The sequence below is a fragment of the Sorghum bicolor genome, chromosome 1 (assembly GCF_000003195.3).
Source record: "Sorghum bicolor cultivar BTx623 chromosome 1, Sorghum_bicolor_NCBIv3, whole genome shotgun sequence".
NCBI classification, from domain to species: Eukaryota; Viridiplantae; Streptophyta; class Magnoliopsida; order Poales; family Poaceae; genus Sorghum; species Sorghum bicolor.
In genome coordinates, this window is record NC_012870.2 from 11,309,911 (window position 1) to 11,334,741 (window position 24,831).

Genomic DNA, 24,831 nt, shown 5'->3' on the forward strand with positions numbered 1-24,831 from the left:
GAGAAAAAAACTATCAAATTTATATCTATATCTCAAAAAACTATCAAATTTATCAAATTAACGGTGACAAAAAAAAGGCAATACACAACAACAGAATAGTTTCCAACATCAATACCATGTCGTGGATGTGAATTGACGGGTTCTCTTGCAACAATGTCCAGTTCTGAACATCGGATAAGTAACTGGACTATTCCTTACGTGATGTCGCTCCAAAAATTTCCATGGACAACAGATAAGTTTTGTTGCTACTGCAGAAATAATCAACTCCACACAGGAAGCTGGAGAGACAGCTCCAGTGCAGCCCTGAGCCCCTGACCAATTCAGCCGAAACACTGCTAAAACGAGATGGTGGATTTAGGAGGAGAGGACCTGGTTAGCGAGCGAGAGGGAGTGGTACTGCATCCGCATGCTGCGGCCGATGTCGCCCAGTACCACGATTGCCGCGCGCTTCCTCCTCTCCGTCGCCTCCGCCATCGCTGTCAGCCTACGGACAGGGATGGAACCGGTAAAGGACATGGGTGTACACATGCACAGTCGATTAAGTTAGGCTTTGGGTGCTTGGTTTCGCACATCAGGCAAAGAAGGAAAATGGTGCCAGCGGAAAAACCTGCGGACGCTCGTCGCGGGCGAAGGGTCCAACGGAGACCTCGGCTCCTGACACAGGGGGCGGCAGCGGCGGTGTAGCCCAGTCGTTGCAGGCAGAGAGAGAGAGAGCACACGGGGTGAAGGTCGGCTGTAGCGGTAGCCCAATCCGAGGTTGTTCGGCCCAAAGGCTCTAGACCGTTTTCTCTGGGCTGCTCTTTATCACCGACGGAATCAGATGCAGACGGACGCGGCCGGGTGAGCGGGCAGAAAAAACTTGGGGGCAGACTGAAATTTTCCCTCTTTATAAATAGGTATAGATAAATATGTCTCCAAGCTACATATTATTTTAAATATTAACTATCTAATATTATAGATGTTATGGTTATCAATAAAATAAATTATGGACTTTAAATTTTATAAAAACATAACTATAAATAGAATGTAATATTATGTCATAACTTTCTATGGTCATTTGATGCTTTTCTCCGGTTGCAACGCACAATAAAAATCAATCTCAAAATTTACATAGACTTCAGCTTACTAATAAAAGGTATATTGTTAGCTTCTTGTCTTTTCACGAACAATGCACAAATTGACAGAAACTTATACAATCTATATAAAATCAAAATCAAATCTACAAATTATAATTCAAAAGTTTATTAGGATCCTTTCAACCAGAGAGTATAAGGTGCCATTGCGCGTGAAATAAAAATCCTAAAAAGTCTAAGAGCATGTATATAAACTATATATATGGACAGTCTCCTTCAAAGTCAGTTTTAAAAGCTTAAAAATTATCAAATTTAATACAAAGGATAAAACATAAATAAATATAACAAAGTGCTCATTTTCTACAATTATCAATTTGCTCCCGTAGCAACGCACGGGCATATTTTGCTAGTATATATAAAATTTCAGTCTGCCCTGTTTTCTTCCGTCTCTTCCGTCTGCTCCTGTTCACGTTCGCTAATCCGTCGCCTGTTCACGTTCGCTAATCCGTGTAACGTTTGTAGAAGGGTAAAAAACAAAATAAAAAACATTCTAGGGTTCCCAATGTAAAATCTCATATTATCGATAGCCTCCCTGTCAATTTTTCTAGGGTTCCAAATATGCTCGTGTGTTGCAACGGGAGAAAAATATTAAATGGCCATAGAAACTGATGACATAATGTTACATATCTATTTATATTTATCCTTTTTATAAAATTTAATGTCCACTATTTTATTGATAACCATGACATCTATGGTATTAGATAGTTAATATTTACAATAATATATAGCTTGGAGATATATTTATTAATAATAAAAATAGAAATTAGTCAAACCTTATCTTACTCTAATATTACCTCTTAATATACCTTAGTATTATATTAAAACATGAGAAGTTTGTTGCTAACTTTGTATACATGCGCTAATATAGTGTTCATATGACATAACAACACATTGTGCAAAGGTAGTGTAAGCATCCTCAAGCATAAATTTAGATAATTTAGTAAAATAGTGAGATATGCAGAAATGGTGCTAAAACTTTTACCACAAATCAAGCATCACATTAAATAAACTACCATAAAATTTTCATAATAATTGGAGCAAGATAACTACAATTTCAATTTTACACTAAAAACATAGGCAAGCATCTCCAATAAAAAAATATACTAAAATTTGTGATATTTTTTGTTTACTGCATGGATCTACATATGTGGAGCTGAACAAAATTTATTTTGTAATTTTTAGATTTTCTATGAATTACTACGTATTTATCAATTTCAGCCGATCAATTTTACACTAAAAAAGCATAGGCAAACATCTCCAAAAAAAAATAATAAAATTTGTGATATTTTTTGTTCACTGTATGGATCTACATATGTAGAGGTTCTGGTGCCAAGGTGGATCTAAAACTTAAGTATGCTAATGATCTTTCGCGAGTGTGTTATTCAGAAGAGAGCTTGTTAACTAGAAGTAGACATGAAGGTAGAACAATTTATTTTTTATGCTTGATTTGCCTATGGACACTTTGTTAGTTTGAGTTGGATGCTATGTATGTGGAATTTGGTCAAGCAGCTTTGTACATTGACATTGCCTTATGTTTTGGCTTCACTGGGGCTTGGTGGTGAAATCATATGGTATATTTCTATTGACCCCTGTATGTATTGAAGATTATAGCCTCTGATTTTAAAGATATATTTCTTTGGAATAAAATTCCTGTTCTCTAGCAATTATTGATTTCACCCAAGTTCCTTACAGGTGTTGGCATCCTATCTATAAAGAGCTAAAATTTCAGTATGTCCAAATCTTCTGCCCCTTTTCCTTCCTTCAACTACCAATTAAGCCCGCGACAGCGAATCTCCTGATCCCAAATCCATCCGCCCACAAGGCAAAATCCACGGTCCAGTTCGATCCCTGCTGCACGCCGCCTCCCCCGCAGCCGACGCCGTCCAAGCCCGTCCTCGGTGGTCACGAGGCCGCCCGCCACCACCATGGACGACCTCTTAGCCGCGGCGCGTTGTTGCCTCCTGTCCGTCTCGACGGAAGGCCACTAGCGCTTGGGGCCACGGCGGCAAGCACCTGGTGGGAAAAGCGGCGGCGATGCCGGGGCACGCGGAGGCGGCATCGGATCAGCGCGTCCTGCCGTTCGCGCCCTCGGGGGAAGAAACCGCCGCTGGCCGGGTCCGAACATGAGCTCGCCGACCCGGCGGCAGGCGCGTTCACGCAGAAGCGGCGGCTGTCCTCCTCGTGGGACTGGGAGCGTGAGCCGCGCGAGGCGGTGACACCCGGTGGGTCCGTGTCTACGGCGAGCAAGGTGAGAGAGGAGGACAGGGAACTACCGGAAGCACAAGCCATCGCCGCTGGCGGAGGTGGAGTTCGCAGACACGAGGAAGCCCATCACGCGCGCCACGGACGGCAACGCCACGGACCGGTACACGGATGTCCCGGGAAAGTTGGTGGAGGACACGGTGGACGACTCGCTGGCGCGCGCCGAGGCCATGTTCAGGGAGGCCGCGGTGCGTGGGAACCTGAGTGGCCGCACTCCCGCGCTCTCGCTGAGATGCTTGCACGCCGCGAGCTTGGGAGGGACGCTGCTGGGAGCGGCAAAGCCTGCTGGGGCAGCTGAATTCAGATGGCTCACGCACTAGCGGTGTTTGACGAGCACGTTATACGGTTGTTTGTGATGGAAGACCTCCAAATGTGTGATATATGAGCAGCGGTAGGTAGGCCGGTAGTAGTAGTACAAAAGTTACCCCCCTCAATAGGGCTTTCATCCTTCATCTATCTACTAGGTAGCGTGCCCGTGCGTTGCTACGGGGTAATTAAACTTTATAATAAAAACACATGGATCGCACAATAAGATAATAATAACGTAAAATTAAATACCGACATTAAAGTGACATTTAATCTGAAAAGCAAAGCTTATGAAATTAACCGTCACAGAGAACGAGACGTCACAGGCTCCCCAAACAATTTATGCAAAAGAAAAACTTAAAATATGAATATATTCCTGTGTTCTTTGTTATTTTCCAACTGCCGATAGTAACTACTCAAATTCATCACTTGCTATAAAGTTGATCAAAGTGTAGCTCGTTCTACATGGATAGCCTTAACAATTCTTAATACGTCACAACATCGACCTCTACAGAATACGAAAAAAGTGGTAAAGTGAACCTTTATCATGGTTTGCTTCCAATGTGGACTGTCTCCATGGTGAAGAACAACTGTGGCAACAGCTTGCCAGACTGGATACAGAATAGTGCACAAGAGGTCTGCCCTGTTTTCTTCCGTCTCTTCCGTCTGCTCCTGTTCACGTTCGCTAATCCGTCGCCTGTTCACGTTCGCTAATCCGTGTAACGTTTGTAGAAGGGTAAAAAACAAAATAAAAAACATTCTAGGGTTCCCAATGTAAAATCTCATATTATCGATAGCCTCCCTGTCAATTTTCTAGGGTTCCCAATGTAAAACCTTCAATTTACTTTTCTTTTATTTTATAAATCGGTTAAAAATTGATAAATGCATATTAATTCATAGAAAAATCTAAAAAATTATAAAACAAATTTTGTTCAGCTCCACGTACGTAGATCTATGCAGTAAATAAAAATATCACAAATTTTAGTACACTTTTTTTTGTTGGAAATGTTTGCATATGCTTTTTAGTGTAAAATTAAATTTGTAGTTATCTTGCTCCAAATTCATAGAAAAATCTAAAAATTATAAAACAAAATTTTTTCAGCTCCACATATGTAGATCCATGCAGTAAACAAAAAATATCACAAATTTTAGTACACTTTTTTTTTGTTGGAAATGCTTGCCTATGCTTTTTAGTGTAAAATTAAAATTGTAGTTATCTTGCTCCAATTATTATAAAAATTTTATGGTAGCCTATTTAATGTGATGCTTGATTCATATTTCATAGCAATCCTAATCTAAACAAAAAATAATGCTAGCATCAAACTTCTCATGTTTTAATATAATACTGAGGTATATTAAGAGATAATATTAGAGTGAGATAAGGTTTAACTATTTTCTATTTTTATTATTAAATTAATATGTCTTCAAGCTACATATATTATAAATATTAACTATCTAATACCATAGATGTTATGGTTATCAATAAAATAAATTATGGGCTTTAAATTTTATAAAAAAGATAAATATAAATAGATTTGTAACATTATGTCATCACTTTCTAAGGTCATTTGATATTTTTCTTCCGTTGCAACGCACGGGCATATTTGCTAGTATAGTACTTATTTGCCTTTTGAAAAAAAAGTACACCAATACTTCCTGAGTTCCTGTTCATATGCGCACGAAGATTTGTCGATGGACTGGAAAGACAGCTAGCATCATGAACAGTGCGTAGTGCAATTTAACAACTTGCGCAAGTACAATATATATGATATATTGTGTTCAAAAAAATGATGTATTGACCACAGTTTATGATAAGCACTTAGGGCATTCACAATGTAGACTCTATCATAGAGTCTAAAGTTATTTATTACCTTAAACAATATGGATTTATAGTCTAAATAAGACTTGGAGTCTTATTTTTTCTACCTATTTCTTCAATAAATATGTTGTCACATCAGCAAACTATCATAAGTAATATGTAATTAATTGTCTTTGACTTTGTGATAGAGTTTTATATTATGATGAGTGCCCTTAGTTAGCATCTGAGCCGTGCATTGGTGTTGATAAATACAGTACATTTTGTGCTGCAAGTTGCAATTGCAAACATGTGGTGGAGAATTTCTCGTCGGCAGTAGTCAATATTGATATGCATGCTTGGGGACAATTTAAATCGCAAACATGTGGTGCACAAATTCTCGTCAAGCATCCACACAATTAGGCAGAGTCCAGGTCGTGTTTAGTCCGGCCGCATCTGCACCGTCCAGTGCTGGTGCTGGGCTCGCAACGCGGGTGGCGCCACCACCTAGCGATGGCGAGGACCTAGCGCCGCACTCGGATGACTTGCTGGAGGTTGGGGACGACGACGACCTCCGTGAAGACGCTGTTGTGTTGTTTGGGATCGACCTTGGTGACGGTGACGGCAGCCAGCCGGATCCCATCAACCTCGATGCCGACGGCGACGGTGGAGTGGAGGCCTCCACTGAGACTCATGGCATCTCAACCACTGGGACTGGTATGAACAAATCTGCTGTTTGGGAGTATTTTCATGAGATCAACGAGAACAAGGTTCGTGTAGCTGCTATATGTAAGCATTGCCGCACGCGTTACACTACTAGATCTGCTGCTGGGACTGGCCATTTGAGACGACACATGAAATCTTGTATGGCTAAACGTAATCATACTACTATGACGCAGTCTAAGCTTGCATTGAACCCTAATGGCTTAAAAAATTGGGTTTATGATCCTATGGTTGCTCGGTTAGAACTATGTCGTTTGATTGCTAGGCTTGATCTTCCTTTAGGCATAGGTGAGACTCAAGCATGAGAAGAATACATTAAGCGTGCTCATAATCCTCTGTTTGAAAAGGTATCTAGGCAGACCACCACTAGAGATATGACTAAACTGTTTGGTGAACAACGTGATATGCTTATGAAAACTGTCTTACCTGCTACATCTTCTGTTTCCTTGACATCTGATATCTAGTCTGGTAATGCTAAGGAGGATTACATATATATTGTTGCTCATTATGTTAGTGCAGATTGGGAGTTACAGAAAAAAGTAGTTGGTTTAAGATTGATTGAAGTGTCCCATTCTGGTGAAAACATTGCTGATAGGATTGTTAGTGTTGTTGAAGAGTTTGGTCTGATTGACAAAGTGTTTTCTGTATCTCTAGACAATACTTATGCAAATTCTAGGGCTCATGAGATATTGCAACCTATGTTATTTGGTTATTTGGGTTCTTACCCTGCACCTACAAAAGATGACCCTGCAAAGGTCAAATATTTGCTTGTGCATCAGCGTTGTGCATGTCATATCATTAATCTGATTGTTAAATTTGGCTTAAAAAGATTGAAACCCTATACGAAGACTTTAGAATTGCAATAAATTTTTTAAACTCTTCTAATCAGAGAATTGCTTTGTTTAAAAACTATTGCATTGCTCAAGGTCTTAGGCCTAGAAAGTTTTGGTTTGGATATGGATGTTAGATGGAATTCTACTTATTTGATGCTCAAACACTTGCTGCCATACAAGGAAGTATTTCATGTGTGGCTTAACTCTAACTATGGTTGTGAGTTGTTGACTCTGCAGCATTGGCATGTAGCTGAACAAATAATGATATTTCTAGAAATCTTTTATGATTGCACTGTTGTTCTGTCTGGTGTGTATTATCCTACTGCTCCACTTGTTTTGCATCATATTCTTGAAATTGCTGAACATTTGCAAACAGCTGAAAAAGATCAGAATTTTAGAGCTATCGCTTATCCTATGAAGCATAAATTCCTTAAATACTGGGAGAAAATTCCACTCATTTATTCTTATGCATTCATACTTGATCCTAGAGCTAAGATGAAAGGATTTTATAATGTGCTTGAACTACTTGGTAAGGCATTGGGCACCAATTACAGTCTGTACTATGGAGAGGTGAAAAATGAATTATATAGACTGTTTGCTAAGTATGAAGAGAAATTTGGAGCCGCCAGGTCTCAGAGGGTTGCAGTGCCTTCAGCTCATACTGGTAAGAGAAAGCAGGCATGGGGAAGGATCTTTGGAGGTCCTGGTGCATCCTCTACCTGTTCCCCATCATCTTCAGCTGCTCCATCTGTTGTTATTGAGAGTGAGCTCAAATCTTACTTGGTCGCTGACCCTGTCACATGTTATGAGGAAACTTTTGACATTCTATGCTGGTGGCGTGACCACAAGCTAACCTATCCAGTCCTGTCTATTATGGTTCGAGATATCATGTCTGTTCCTGTTTCTACTGTCTCTTCTGAGTCTTGTTTCAGCTGTACATCTAGGATCTCGAAGACCGGCGACGGCGCTTGTTACCTGAGCATGTGGAGATGCTTACCTGCATCAAGGACTGGGAACTGGGAGCTAGAAGGGAACAACATACACCTGAGGACAGTGATCTGGAGGAGGCATTCAAGAACCTCTTCTTGGATGATCAAGGCTCCTCCCAAGGCGATGGCAGCGGCACCGGCAGTGGCGGTACTGCTGCTGGTGGCTAGAAGGAGAACTGGTGACTAGAGAGAGGTATGGTTTTACATTCTGTCAATGTCTTTACATTTTACACTTATAGAGTTATGGCAAAAGACTAACAAAACAACGTTGTTTATGGATTTGTATGTGCTTTTGGACTTTTTGGCAGAGGCAGACAGTGGCAATGTGTCATACCAGTGAGGCAATGTAGTGATGTTGCCATGTTGGCTCATGGCCTGATGTAATAGGGTAGATCTTTTGCTGCTGTGAACTCACTAAGTCATTGAATTTGGCAATTTGCCACTGATGTGATGTAATAGGATAGAATTATGACATTGACAATTCGAGCTGGCTGCACTCTTTTTTTCTTTCTAGAGTTTCTCAGAAGGGTGAGTTTTACCTAGAAAGGTTTTTAAGGAGGCAGCATTGCACATAAACAGCTCATTTTGATAGAAGTTATTCTTATATCTTGTCTCTTATGTGTTGTCTGTTGTGAGTGACTGTGTGTTGTCTTATTGTCTGTTAACTGATAACTGTTATTCTGCTAATGCGTAACGGGCCAAGGGCCGGCACGGCCCCGTGAAAACGGTCGTGCTCACCGAGCGGCACGGGACGGAAAAACGGCCCGTGGGCCGTGCCTTGGGCCGTAGGCCTAGCACGAGGCACGTCCATGACACGGCACGGCGGCATGATGGCCCGCCGCAGCACGGTGTAGGCACGGCACGGCATGGCCCGCCGGACTGTCGGGCCGGGCCGGCACGGCCCGATGGCCATCTATTAATTTAGTACGTCTTGAACTTGGTCTGTACCCGTATGGTTGCTGGTGTTTCGTTTGAATTATGTGAAGGCCAGAATGCATGTTTTATTCCGTAATCTAAAAAAAAAAAGTAGTGTGTCTGCATAGCACATGACCAATTTACACTGTGCATGCGATGTGATCGATGGTTAATAATCTTATAATCGCATGCACGCTACGTCCCTATATATGTGAAACTCAAGCCGTAAATTTTAACCAAATTAAACAAACGACATATAAATACACTCGTAATACCGTTGTGTGTATACACACGCAAACAGTGCTTCTGTAGTCCTCTGTTCTTTCAGTGCTGCCGTTGTTGCAGCTGCTAGGCTGGTGCTGCATGCAGTGATAATGCAGAGTTGAGTCTGCCAACGATCTCCTCGGTAGTTACGGTGAACCCCTCCTCCACCTGCAGATATCGAAAGCGCATATTATTAATAATTTAGCACATTTATTTATATGATAACTCGCAAGATCGATCTCTTATCATCATCATCATCATCTCATCTATCGTGTCAATGGCAGAGAAAACCTAGCAATGTTATGCGACAAACTCACTCACAGCGACGAGTAGTGTTTATATATATATATTTATATGAAGTTATTCGTACGTTTGTTTTTATCTGTATCATATATGCAATCGCCTAGTAGTCGTACTTCAGAAGCTCTTATTAGGTATGCTAATAATGAGGCGTAGTTGAGCCTATTATACTGTATTTTTTTTTTAAAGAAATTAACACCTTTTCTTAAACATGTCTTTAATGTGGCAGTACTGTTCATGCACTATGCCTAAACACCTTGCATCATACGCGTACCTTTAATTAGGAATATACATTGCCTGTCATTTTTTGGATGGCATATATAAAAGCATGTTGTCAGCTTGTGCTCCAGGCTGAAGACTACCAAATGAAATTAGGTGGATTCGTCAAAAAAGGTTTGTATAAAATTGCTTTTAAAATGGCTACATAACAATAAAGATCCACAAAATAAATGTTCTGGCTGTATAAGAAGTTCTAAGGTAACTAAAAATTAAAACTTTATCATCATATAAGGGTGTCATATGCATGTTCTTTATACAACAGGAGTTTGTAATAAATATTGGTTATATACATTTTTCAGGCTAGATCACAATATCCCAAATGGGTTTCTCTATATTTTAACTCTCATGTTACCATTTTACAACATTACAACTCAATCTGTTACCCATATAACAACAACAAATTTTTTGTATACAACTCTACCATTTACATTTTTTGTATACATGATGATTGTGCTTATTATTTTACAATTTTGTAAACAAACATCGTCAACTTTGTAACTATCTTACCTTATGAAAACAAGTTATTTATATTTTTATTATTGGTTATTGGCTTATTGCAAGAGAAACACTTTACAATTGTATTAGATTAATCAATGTCATTATAGCATGGAACAACAAAAAATGGCATAATGCCTTATTTCTTTTTTTCACAACTAGTGAGAAGATTTTTGTGATTTTATCCTTTTATATAGACTAATATGGGAATGCAAGCCCTCAAAGACGAATCGAATGAGGTCCTTTAGAACCAAACTTGAGTATGTAGCATATAGATATATGTTTTTGTTTGGTTACGTATTTTCATGTACATAAAGACATAATAATACTTCACTTTTCTGAGGTTCTTGGATCCAAACTTTTATGTAGCCTAGAAATATGTTTTATTTGGTTGTTAAAATTTTAGTGTGCATATATAGAGGCATAATCCTTCACTTTTGCCCATAGTTCACATTACATATCTTAAAATAACTATAAATTCTCAAAGAAAATGTGAACTCCAAAACTCTCTGGATATGTATGGCTAGCTAATTAAAAGCTAAGCGCAGACTTATGTAAATGCGCCCTCATAGCGAGGGGCTGATCCGTCTGCATAGGGATGTATCAAGAAATTATTAATGCAATTTCACTTTCTCACAACGAGATCAAGCTAAGAACACACAAGAGTTGACCATACTGTTAGACCAAAATATCATATACCAATTAGGAAACTATATTTTTCTCTCTCCCAATCTTATCATGCAATAGAATTGAAGTTAACAAAGTTGAGTTTCTTGCCATTTCGCTTTATTTTTTTTTTTGAAGGAATTTCGCTTTAATTTTGCATCAATTGCAAGTTATGGTTAATCCTGATAACATGAAACATAGATATAAATGGGTTATAATATGCTTGATGATAGTACTAACAATTTGTGTTTTGCATTGGCTATATGCTCTTCAAATATTAGAAATTAGAATTTCCTAACCAACATGGCTTTTTATTCATTTGTTGCACCAAAAGGCCACAAATGTTGTTAAGAAATGCAGCATATAGTACAATTATGAGCAGGGTGATGATTATTTGACTAGTCAAAAGGACAAGGAAGAAAACTTGCCTTTGCCGTGATGGTTATGATGCAAGTGCAAGCCGTGAATGGCATAACATTGGCGTGGATGCTTCTGAGGTGGAGCTCCTCAACCTCGGTGAGCACGTTGACGACCACCCCCTTCCTGTTCTCACAGTGGACCCTCATGACCACGCTCTTCTCCGACTCCGAGAACCTGACCTCGATCTCTGGCAGCCGTTTCCTCGCCGTCGGTGTGCCTGCTGGCGGCGCCGGCAGCGAGGAGCCACCGTCGCCATCCCACGCAGCCGCGGCATGGAGGCATGGCTTCTTGACGAGCACCAGGGTCTCGGTGTCGGTGCTCTTGCCAGCCTCCAGGTCTTTTAGCTTCTCTTGGAGCTCCTTCAAGTACCTTGTCGCGTCCAAAAGGATCGTTGCCTTGTCCATCTGATCATCATAAACTAACCGTTATACGTTGCACCATGCATGTAATTAAATTTTTAATTGTAACAATCATCAGTATCAATCCGGATCAAATTAACCTTCTTGAGGCCTGGGATAACAGTGGAGAGCTCGATGAATCGCTGGTTGATCTTCTCTCGCCGCTTCCGCTCCGCGATGATGTGGTCCTGGGCGTACGACGCCGCCATGGATCCCAAGCTCTTTAGGCCGGCTCTCCTCGTTATTGGCGGAGGTCCGTAGACCAGATCCGGCGGCGGCGGCGGCAGACGACTGCGTGTGGCCATGACAGGGGCCTCCGCCATCATGCCGTTCCTGCCAGGCTGCTGCGTGGAGGTGGCACCGCCGAAGTTCCAGCCCGCGGCGGGCACGTTGCAATTCGCGGTGGTGTCGCCGGAGTTCCAGCTGTTTGGCGCTTGGCGGACGACGTCGGCGCCCGCGATCAGCTCCTGGACCATTTCGGCTGCTTGCGAGGCCTCGCGGAGCGCTTTGAGCGAGGGGAAGGTTGCCTCACTGAAGTCACCGTGCACGGCGGCGACGCCGGCGGCGGATTCAGGGTTCTCGTGTTGCAGCGTGTCCATCGCCCACTGCATGAATAGGCTCGAGTCCTCCATGTCGCCAGTTAGTAGTCTGATCTCTGATGAGTAGCGAGGTGGATTGTGAGTGTGTAGCTGCAGCAAATGATGATACCCTTATTTTTAGTAACTCAAAGTGCAGACATTAAAGCACAAACAGACCATCAAAAGCAATCTTTCCATTCGAAAGACAGAAGAAGTCCGCATCATGAAAGGCAGACTACAGCTACAAGTGTACTAGCACGTACTAATATAATCTCAGTTACCTTTGCAAATGACTTGGAAAGATATTGGCTTAATAATGTTCGAATAGCCATGGGATCCAAGGAAAGTTCCCCTTTTTATAGTTTCCACCAGCTAGCAAACACTATGCCTCCAGCAACCGTCTCTACACTGGGTATGCTCACTGGAGGTCACTCAGTAGTTAGTGGACTTTCTCTCACAACCAAAACCCTGGAAAATGAGATTAAAAAAGGCAAGGAAAAGAATAGGTTATAATTTCCTGAGATTCTAATTATGTGGCCTATATCTAGTGAAAACGATATTCCACGTCCCCACGGAAAGTGATACACAAAAGGCAATTAATATGTTTGTTTAACGTCATAGTATATCAAAAGACTTGTTTGGCACAACTCTAGTTTCAAGAATTAAGTTATACTACTAATAGAACTGAGTGATATTTTTGGAGCTCTAAATCTGGAACTATGTGCGTGTTGAAGTGTTTAGTTTAGCAACCTTTTTAAAATTGAATAATATAATGCAGATGTTTAGACCTCTTTATTTTTATTTTTATTTACAAACTTGAAATCTCTTATTTATGCTTGGATGATTATTGGATCTCGAAACTAAAATGCTACTACCAACCAAAGCACAAGGGTTTTTTCTAGTTGTTAATGATGAACAGATTGAGTACCAGGGAATTGCTCAAAAGGAAGAATATGTCCCTTCAGAACTACTGCTGCGTCCTCTGCAATGCTAACACTGAAGAATCTCTGTTTCACCTCTTCCTTGGATGCCCCTTCGCCTGCCTGTGCTGAGCTTCCATTAGCCTACAGGTTGACCCAGGTCTCACTCACCTTCAGAACCTGCAAGCACTCAGGGACCAGCTCAACATCCCTTTCTTCATGGAGGTCATATTTCTGATGTGTTGGTCAATCTGGAAGTCTAGAAATGATTTGACTTTTCGGCAGATCAACCACAGTTTGCAGACTACGAAGTAGTTTTTCATCGGTGAACTACGGCTCCTGACGCTGAAAGTAAAAGGCTGTCATTTACCAGGGTTAAATCAATGGATTGCTAATCTTCAGTAGCTAGCCTGCGAGCGGTCTCTGATCTGCTCTTCTTAGTTTCCTTTTGGGTTTCCTGATCCTCTCTCATGTGCTCTCCCTAGTTAGTTTGTTTTTTAGTTCCTTTTTCTTTTTATGTTTAAGTCTTAGCTTCCTTTTTTGCTTTGTAACTGCTCATCTTCCTTAATAAATTGGCTGCAGGGGTGCAAACCCCTCCAGTTTCTTTAAAAAAAAACTACAGTTGTGGGTCCAAACCAATCAAGATCTATTAGTATAGTGCTCCCTTTATTCTAAATTATAACGTTTTGGCTTTTCAACCTTCATAGTTTTTGCTACACGCTCAGATATACAATAGATACATGATAAAAAACAATAGTATATATAAATGCCAAAACATTTATAATTTAGAACAAAACGAGTGCATGGTATATACTCCCTTCATACCCGTAAAGAAAGTTATTTTGAACAAGGCTTGAATCAAATATTAAAAATATAAATCATGAATAACTTTTAAGTTGTTGGGTTTAGAAAACGTGAAAACCATATAAATAAATTTATCTTGAAAAATACTTTCATAAAACTATACATATACCATTTTTTTATAAATATTTTTAAACAAAAAAAATCAAAGTTAGACTTTGAAGACCATGTTATTATTCTAAATGATTTTCTTTACAAGTATGGAGGAAGTACTCCCGTAAGTGGAGAAGCAAAGATCAATTCAAAAGTAGAAACAAGATCGCAAGATAAATATGGACGAAGTTCCAAATAACTAAAGCTTGTCATTATTTACGACCAATATGCATGGGAGCTGAGTGTTTTATGCGGTTCCCTGGTTTTGTCGGACTTGAGCTGTGCCCATAATTAAGTACCTGATCATTTCCTCCCAAAATATATACTTCACAAAATGCTAGCTACTCCCACTGTTTTAAAATTAGGTTGCATGTTCTAAACATTACTGTAAATTAAAATGTGGAGGTAGTAGAAGTCTTAAGGGTGTTTCATCAGAGTTTTATAGAAATTAATTAAAAGAGAGAGGTGATAATAGTTTATGCATAAGAGTAGAGAGAATTTCATGAGAATAAAACTCGATCTTTTGTATTGTTTATAAAATATGAATGTGCGTTCGAAACTATGAAACCCCACCGCGAGGATGGCTAAGAGTTACACGGCGGAAAATTTCACTTTGCATATGAATACGCACACACGGGATAGCCACGCAAATGGAGAGTTAGCTCTAATAATGGAAATGTCACTCACAGATATATATGCATATCTTTCCATGTAAAGCGACGTCCGTTTGTCCACAACTGATGAATGAATGGAAATCTCACAGTCACAGCTGATGCATATGGCGTGGCTCCCATCTTTGGGGCAATCTTTCGTCCACTCGATGCGTGCGTATCAGCTGCTGCAGGGTTGCGTGCAAATCTTTTACTACCGGCACCAAATAATTTCCAAAAAGATCTGCATAGGCCTTGTTTAGTTCCCAGAAAAATTTCCTGCCTTGTTTAGTTCAAAAAATTTTCAGATTCATGTTACATCGAATCTTGGAGCACTAAATATAGATTAAAAATAATTAATTGTATAATTTATCTGTAATTTGTGAAACAAATCTTTTAAGCCTAGTTAGTTTATGATTAGATAATAATTACCAAATACAAACAAAAGTGCTACAACCCAAACAAAAAATTTTCACCAACTGAACCATAAAACTTCTTTATCGTGCACAGCCATCTTTATGCCATCAATCGATGCATATCGTCAGCGTGAGAGAGCCAGGTGCAAAAATAATGCAAAAAATTACGTGCGCTGTTTCCTTCTGCCGCGCAGCGAGCTGTGCAAAATACGGCGGTCCAAAAAGATGCAAGAACCTTTTCTCGACGGACGATAGCAAAAGCACAGCACTTTGATCGATGCCTTTTTTATATAAAAAAACAATACTTATTATTATTTCATAGAGAAATTACAATAACTTTTGACTGAAAGAAATTTAAATAATATCCCTGTGGTGACCAAGACTTATAAAATATAGCATCATGGAAATTTGAACAAGAAAAAAAATTCATTTAGAAAAGAAAATTAGGCATTAAATAATATTTAAAAACATGAAAGCTGAATTTTAGGCTCATAAATAGTGGTGTTGTTTTTTTGCCACAAAATACCTATTATTGCTAATTAAAAGCACGAAAATATGTATGTTCTCCTCGTTTGATCGACGAATAAATTTTCCTGGTTTCTAAAATTATTTCATAAAATTTCTATTTCCTTGGTTGAAATGTTAAAGTAGGTTTTATTAACAAAATAGATTTGTGTTTCTTTATTTTTCATTTTATCCACATGTACTATTACTAGCTTTTTGAGTTGATACCTTCGGTAACACCATAATCTCACCGAGGGTAGATCTCCTTTTTTCTAGTCAAATTTACGCTTCGTTTAGTTGTTCTTGTAGGTCCACAATGGTCATCTAGAGGTTTCGAGTTCATATTCCAAGGTGACATGGGCAAAGCTCGATAGGAGAAACATCAGAAGAGAGAGAGAGGGTCTAGTCAGATAGACCATAGCCAGAGGTTGGAAAATGTCAAGCCCCCAGATGGCACCTTCGTGACACCAAGACCACCCAATGACGTCTAGAATCTGACATGGTGTCGACGAAAGCTAGTCGGCAGTCTACCTTGGGGTATACCCACGGTAGTAGTTTATCGGTAGACGGTGCGCAAACTACGAACTCGATGGTGACGCAAGACACGGAGAAGCTTTTTATCCAGGTTCGGCCGCCGAGTTGGCGTAATACCTACGTCCTGCGTCTGGTTGTATTGATTTGTGTTGAGAGAATATGATCTGTATAGTCTGTCCTCTAGGGGACCCCTGCCCCTCCTTATATATCCTGAAGGGACAGAGTTACAAGCAAAGTATCCTATTTGGTACAAAATCTTGTAGCATTGCGGTGCACGCCGACCAGTCGTGCGCCGCACGTCTTCATCTTGTGGGCCGAGCCACCTCTGATGGTGCGGCCCATATAGGCCCATGAGGGTATAGGGGTTTATACCCCCACAGCTAGTCCCCGAGCACCATGTATTATGATGTAACACGCCGTCTTGAGCTTCTTCGATCAGTGTGGCTTGACGTCTTCAATAAGCAGGAAAGTCGCCCAAACAGTTGCAACGGTATTTTGACCAACTCAAAAGACAGTTGATCAACATTGACATCGAAGAAGCAGGTTGTTCGAAGAATGCATGGTGCTCTAAATTAAAAAAGATTTCTTTTCTGGTGAAGTGTGCCCACTTTACTTTTCTGAAAAGTATAGACCTCAAAAAAGCAAGCATATTCACCGCAAGGTGAAGTGTGCCCACTTAGTCCCCGAGCCTGGTAGTAGGTGACGTAGGCACGTGGTGGCAGGGTCAAAAGAAAAGTCCTCAAAGAAATTCTGAAACTGAGATGCATCGCCAGATGCATCGTACCGATGTAGTCCCCGAGCTTGCTGGAAGGCGAAGTATGCCTTGTAGCAAGGTCTAAAAAATTGAATTTACCAGTCCGTCTGCAATTGAACAGACTAATCGACCAGTCCCCGAGCATATAACGCTCGGTGGTCGGTACAGTCCCCGAATTCTCAAATTGGTGGGATGGTCGACCAGTCCTCGAGCGTATAGTGCTCGGTGGTCGGTACAGTCCCCGAGCACGGCGTAGGGACCGGTGGACAAGTCCCCGAGCGTGGTTGGGAACGTAAACGTGCTCGGTGGTCGGCACAGTCTTCGAGCACAGCATAGAGAGTAGTCGACAAGTCCCCGAGCGTGGTTGGGAACGTAAACGTGCTCGGTGGTCGGAGCAGTCCCCGGGCACAGCGTAGAGAATAGTCGACGAGTCTCCAAGCGTAGCTTGTCGACTGGGCCAAACTTCTGAAAAATAAATATAAAGAATTGGTAGTACATGATGTATAAATAACCTTTAGATAAAAAATCAGTACTAAGATAAGTTTTAGATTTTTTGTTATAAAATTAGCACGAGTAGTTAATTCGTCCTAGAGCTTGTACCAGCTCTGGTCTAGCCAACAATCAGCATGAGGTGCGGAACCTAGGCACGCGTAGGATTGTCAGCCACGTCAGAGAGCTACTGCCGACCACCCGGAACGCAGAGGGCGGATCTCGTGCACGTGTAGGGAGGAGTCGGAGACAGTACCGGCTCTCGAAAGCTCGTGTAGGAGAAAAAACTAGTCGGCTAAAAAAGTTGTTTTGAAGAATAATAATATTAAAAATATTATACCAAAAATAAATAAAATATTAGAATTGTACTTATCTTTGGACGAAAGTATTGTCGGGAGAGTTGCTTGACTTGTTGTCGTGATGGTGGTCGCGGCTGTCGTAGCGCCGTTCTTTGCGACGATTATTATTGCGACTCGTGGTCAGAGCAAGTAGGCCAAACAACTTGGTCGATAGCCTGAGCAGGTCGGTGTCGTCGATCTGCCTCCCTTTGTAGCAGAGAAGCGGGTGACGCGTTGTCGGCGTGGTCGGAGACGTTGCTGGAGTAGTTGGAGTCGTGGCCAGCGTGGTTGAAGCCGCCGCCGACGTCGATGAAGAAGTGGTTGGCGCAGATCGGATCTACACCTCCTCCGTGGTCGTGGCGGTGAAGCTGTTGAAGCTGACGGTGAACGTGAAGTCGCCCGCCATGGCCACGAAGTCGGGGATGATGACCATCTCATTCGTCGGAGAAGTTGCACGCACACCCCCTACCTGGCGCGCCACTGTCGACGAAAGCTAGTCGGCAGTCTACCTTGGGGTATACCCACGGTAGTAGTTTATCGGTAGACGGTGCGCAAACTACGAACTCGATGGTGACGCAAGACACGGACAAGCTTTTTATCCAGGTTCGGCCGCCGAGTTGGCGTAATACCTACGTCCTGCGTCTGGTTGTATTGATTTGTGTTGAGAGAATATGATCTGTATAGTCTGTCCTCTAGGGGACCCCTGCCCCTCCTTATATATCCTGAAGGGACAGAGTTACAAGCAAAGTATCCTATTTGGTACAAAATCTTGTAGCATTGCGGTGCACGCCGACCAGTCGTGCGCCGCACGTCTTCATCTTGTGGGCCGAGCCACCTCTGATGGTGCGGCCCATATAGGCCCATGAGGGTATAGGGGTTTATACCCCCACACATGGCGTGTGACATAAGTGTCACTGTTGATCTAGGAGCAATGAGAAGACCTGATTGCCCTCGCATATGGTCAGAATATATAGAGGGGTGGAGGCGGCCTCTCCATCCCCTATAAATATCCATGTAAAAGACATCAGTAGTATAGATTCATTCTGTTTAGTTATTCTTTTAATGTTCCTTATTACCCTCTCACACCTTCAGAGTTCCCAAAGGTGCATGCAAGTTGTGGCAGACCTAGGATTGTTCATTGGGTTTTGAAGGTGGGATATAGGGCGATCATGGCTCGCCACGAGCCACTATGGTTAGGGTTCTACAGGTTACGAGGGTGGATTAGTTTTTAGAGAAGAGAGAGGAGGTGATAGAAGAGGGCACGACAAGGATAATGGTAGGATGGAAGGAGGTGTCGGCAAGGACAAGCTAAGAGAGGTGGCCTTGAGGGGCGAAGCAAAATCAAGCCAAATATAAAACGAGGAAAAGAGTATGAACATAGAATAAAAGGTGAGCCCCAATAACCTAAGTGCTAAAATAGCTAGTTGCCTCGCCCTGCCGCCCCTGCATGATGCCTCCACAGGTCCTCCTGCACTCCCTTGACCTCGCCTAGATGCTTGTCCTCTCCACCAGCATGTTGGTGACCCTGCCCGGTCAACTCTCTGTGATGTGCTTGATGTCATCGTTGTCAACTTCTCCTTGAACAAGAAGGAGGCCAGGTCTAGTGGCAGGAACCAAGATATGGTGAGAAGGAGGTCTACCACTGTCGACTCTGTCTATGGACAAAAGAGGTCATTGGGGATGAGTCTGAATCCATCAAGTAGGAGCCTGGTGATCCTTTGTTGTTGTAGCCCGCTTTGATCCATGGGCACGCACATAATTGTGACTACCGATCTCACCTAAATGCAAGTGTTGCATTGGTTGTTTAATTTTCTTGATTTGCTCTGAACTAGGTCACGAAAGCATGGTAGCCGCAGGAGCATTGTTGAAGAGGGAGAAGGAGGTGGATGACATGACCATGGACCTCTACGCGATGGGTTTGGCAAAGGCATTAGGCAGATTAGGCAAGCAGCTTGGTAGATCGACTAGGTGTCATGGCGGATACCGGGAGACGATGGCGGGGAGGACAAGCGGGCTCGACAGTGGCACAATTATGGATATCTCCATTGGGCCTAGATATTGGGCTTGGCCAGGCAAGCGGTGGGCTTGTGCCTTTCTGGTTTTTTCAATCTATTTCCACATATAGACATTATGGCCACTTTCATAAATATCAATTAACAGTAATGTAGGCCCAAAGGCGGGCTTCTTACTTGTCTCTTGAAACTAGATTCGGACAAGTCTAAAAAATCCGTCTAAAAAATCCTTTACGTGCTAGTGTACAATTATTTGTTATTAATCAAAATAGATCTAGCTCATATACAACTGAGTATTAGTCATGCATCAAGCTCATGATTATCCCATTAATTAGTTAGCCGAACCAAGAAATATTTTTATTTTTAACACTCCCTTTCTCTTAGGCTCTTCCCATGGATGCTTCTCTTGATAAAATGAAGTCAAGGGCAGTAGGGCACACTCTAGCTAAATCTAACATTATTCTATCCACCTATCACGTGATGGATCCAAATAGCTGTGGCTAATAGCAGGTGTAGCTTTTGCCAGCAAATAACTACACTGTATTGAGCTAATAAGAGTAACTCTAATAGTTTTGCAAATTTTGTTTGGTAAATGTTGTTATTTGCCAACTCCCAAATGATATGGGGAGACAATAAAAAGTACATCTCCAAGTGTTTGGCAATTTTGACTTGGCAAAAAAAAATTGTGGACCCGCGCACTGGCCTACGTCGCGTGCGCGGACTTCTCTTCGCGCGAGTTTCTTCGTGTCGGCGTTTTACGGCGAGTTACGACTTGACGTCCCGATTGGTTCTTAAAAATATGTACTGAACAAATTTCTTATATCTGTACGAAATCGTTTCTTCTCGCACAGTAGTTTTTGTCGGAGGACCAGGCCACCAACAACACGAATTATTTTGTTTGTGTCATATTAAAGGTACAACTTTTGTTTCTGTCCGGAGATCAACAAAGAAGCATCAGGTTGTCAGTTTGCTATAAAAGCACGTGCATGCAGTATGCGAAGCCTATTCCAAGCGTGCATAAATGCCAAGAAAGGAGGAAAATTTGCCAACTTGCTATAAATGTCAAGTCCAATTGTCAAACTGTTGTATATGAGATTTTGAGAGTTTTGATAAAAAAACAAGAATGCCAAACCTATTTGCAAAACTGTTGGAGTTGCTCCTACAATGTAGGATTATTGTTGGGTAGGGGGGAACGTGTGCAACCCAGCTTGGTGTGCAACCTATGCAACTACCAATTAAGACCATAGGATCTAGATCTAACGTTTGAGGTTTTTTTCACTTAAACCCTTCCATCTCGATACACACGGTTAGATTTAAACCCACAGGTGGAGGGGTTTAAGTGAAAAAAACCTCACACGTTTGGATCTAGATCCTGTGGCCTTAATTAGTGGTTGCATAGGTTGCATATGATACGTTGTCTGGGTAAGGGGGAGGAGGGCAGGGGGGAGGGGCGTAGAGTATTTACTAATGTATTAAAATTTACTGCATTGTAAAAAATATTAACACTGTAGGATGGATCCAAATAGCTGTGACTAATAGCAGGTGTAACTTTTGCCAGCAAATCACTATTAACCTGCTACAATCAAAAAAGAAAACGCTTTGGCTCCGCTGATCGCGACGCGACGTATTTCCGTACATAGATCTACTCTCTTTCCGAATAAAATCATTTCTAGTACAATATTTATATAGTACGCTTTGTTTAATATCTATACACACTGACAATAAGTAGTGGTGTGTGGCACACTACTCCGCCGGTCCGGCCCTCGAGCAGTCGAGCTTTTGTATACGGTTATATGTCGTACGGATGCAGGCAGGAATATCTAAATCTTAATTCCTACTACTATGCTAGGGTTTTGTTTAGTTTCAAAAAATTTTAGTTTTAGATATAGTAGTATTTTTTTATTTTAGTAAATATTATTCTATCATAGATTAACTAGATTTAAAAACTTTATCTCACGATTTACGGACAAACTGTATAATTAATTTTTATTTTCGTATATATTTAATGCTTTAAGATTTAATATGACGAGAAATTTTAAAAAAAAAATTAGTTTTTAGGTGAACAAGGCCAGATCTCGAGGCCGGTAATAAACAAGAATATCCATGATTTGTTTGTCGTCAGGCTGCGTGCGACGGTGGGAAGGGAATTGCATATAGTGACATTTCTCCGCAGCAGTTTCTGAGAGAGGGTAAGGGGGCAATTGTCAAGGATAGATCGTATGACGCCGATGCTTTTCTTTAAGCGTGATACGATGCTGAACTGCTGATGTAGCATGGACCGGGACGAATAAATTTACGATAGTGGTTTGTGACTTTTGCTCCTAATAATGTCCTGGCTAGCTCCTGCAGTTAATAATAGTCTTCATGAATAAAAGATGGTACAACCTTATATTTAGCTATCACTAAGAGTTGACTGTTGACTGTAGGTACGTACGTACGTTTGCAACTACTCATTCTGTCATGTAATATAGTACATTTTAGTATTTAAATTGTTCTTAAATATAATTTATCCTAGAAGATAAGAATCAATTTTGCATTGAATATTTTTAATTATCAACCAATCATCATTAATCATGTTAATGATAGCGTCTGATTAGAAAATAAAATGAGAGTACATGTGTCTTTTATGTTCTCTCTTAATTTGTCTTAAAATTTCTAGAGTGCACTATATTAGAGGACAGAGAGAGTAGTTGTTTGGGCAATACTATTTTAAAACAAACTCTGGCCTGAAACAATTACTCCCTCCACAATGGTAATTGAAGATGTTTTTGATAATTCTTGGGTTAAATATTGGAAATATAAATTATAAATAACTTTTAAGTTATCGAGTTTGGAAATATGAAAACTATATCAATAGATTTGTCAAGTATTTTCATAAAAATATACATATATCACTTTCCAATAAATATTTTTATAAAAATAAGAAGTCAAAGTTATACTTTGAAGACCGTATCGGTATTCCAAATAACTTGAATCACTAGTATGGATGGAGTATATGGCTATGATACTGGACCCGTTTCCATAAGCATATTATTATAAACGCATCGAGAACCGAGAACCCCGTTTGGTTATATATACCAAAAAAATGATGTTTCGTGCGATTGAAGAAATTAATATTATGGGCAACCAAGATCAACTGTGCCTGTCATATTCAGATGCTTATTTAGTAATAATCCTATTTTTAGGTATTGAGAAGAAGTTTTTTAAGAAATGTCTTGTGTATTGGCTCTTCACTGTACATGTTTCTGTTTGTGACTTTGTGTAATGTAGGTGATTGCTATGGTGCTATCAGTGCTTTCTCGATCATTAGAGTACGTAGGAGTAGCTAGCGCACACACGCACGCATAATTGTATATATGTAAATAAATTCATTTTGGTGTGCAGCTCATCTTCGTCCTATTCTTTGTATATTCAAGTTTCTAGTAGTGTTGAATCCCCTGTTATATTATATATACCCTTGTAAAAAAAATGCCACACCTAAAATAAAGTTTAAGAAGGATTAAACTAAAATATTTTTAAATAATTTCTTGTTCCAGCCTTTGCAAGAGTTCATTATTATAAAGTTCCAGCAATCGGCTGAAGTGAAGCTCTCGATGAAAAGGCAACAAAAGAGAAAGGTCTAAAAGAGCCTAACAACAAACTAAGGACTAAAGTTAACAAAAGACAGTCATCCATTTTAATTAGTTTATTAGAGAATATGATTCCGACTTTATTGACCGATCATATTCCAGCTTAAATGTTTATTGGATTTTTCTTATTAGAATTCTTGGATTAGTCCATAAAGCATAGTGCATTGTTTAGCCCTTGTCCTTGGTAAACATAAATATTCAGCTTATGAGAACTACTCCATAGTTTCAACAGATGTAACTTGGAATCACCGTTTGACGACAAACATTTACTGTTTCAGTTCTTCCACGTCACTGTATATAGATCTGAGTATTGTATTCATTAATTGGTACCAAGATGGCTTCAAACAAAAAAGTTGTGAAATACTCCCTTCGTCCTGAAATGATAACCATATTTTGATCATGAAAAAGTCATATAAATAGACTTTGACCATCAATTTCTCTTACTATATGTTATCATTTACTAAAGAATAAATATAATCTCATAAGTGCATTGAATACAAAACTGTTGGTACAAGTTTCATGTTCTGAACTTATATATACTTTGAATAATTATTAGTCAATAAATTGACTTTTCCTTGTTTGAAATATGATGATCAATAAAGGTTACGAGCTTTTTAAGGTGTGTTGCTTAAAATAAAAGAAGGTTTAAATCCACGTTAGAGAAATTCTGCTATTTTACTTGGTGATATTTATCTATGGCTATATCAAATGGTGATAGGAGCATAATTATGCAAAAAAATGGTAATTACATTTTTCAAAATAAAGAAGTATTCCCTTCATTTTAAATTATAAGATATTTTTTTTCTAGATTTATAGATTTTGTTATGCACTTAGATATAACGTATGTCTAAATATATAATAAAAGCAGCCTAGTTAGAAAAAAAATCAATTTGTTGAGTGAGTGAGTGAGTGAGTGAGTGAGTGAGTGAGGACTGTGGTTTGGTGTGGCTTTGAGGTGCTTCGGCCCCTCCGAGTAGGACTATTGTAGCACCACTACCGTGGGAAGCCCACATCCTCACAGATATACTGTGTCAAACAGTAGTAGACTAGTAGTGAATCTTTTGGCTACGTACGGGTTCTTGCTGTAGTAGACTAGTAGTGAACTGATATACTGTGTCAAACAGTACCCACGCCAACGGGCCCTGACAGGCCGATTCTTGGTCTTGGAATTCTGTTGGGCCTCCACGAGACGGCTGGCGGCCTACTTGTACGGTTGCTCAGGGCCTCAGGGGCGGAAGCGAAACTCCAACAGCTGGTGGGCTGCAGAGCCCCAAC

General features: G+C 40.6%; 1 protein-coding gene across 1 annotated transcript; it reads right to left on the reverse strand.

The window, feature by feature from the left end:
• LOC8056734 (transcription factor bHLH18) lies at positions 9,033-12,785 on the reverse strand. The gene is made up of 4 exons (XM_002466643.2): positions 12,638-12,785; positions 11,880-12,467; positions 11,389-11,784; positions 9,033-9,388 (listed from the first exon to the last, which is right to left on the reverse strand). Exons 1-4 carry the CDS (start codon positions 12,686-12,688, stop codon positions 9,305-9,307), a joined length of 1,119 nt encoding a protein of 372 aa, XP_002466688.2. The 5' UTR covers positions 12,689-12,785; the 3' UTR covers positions 9,033-9,304.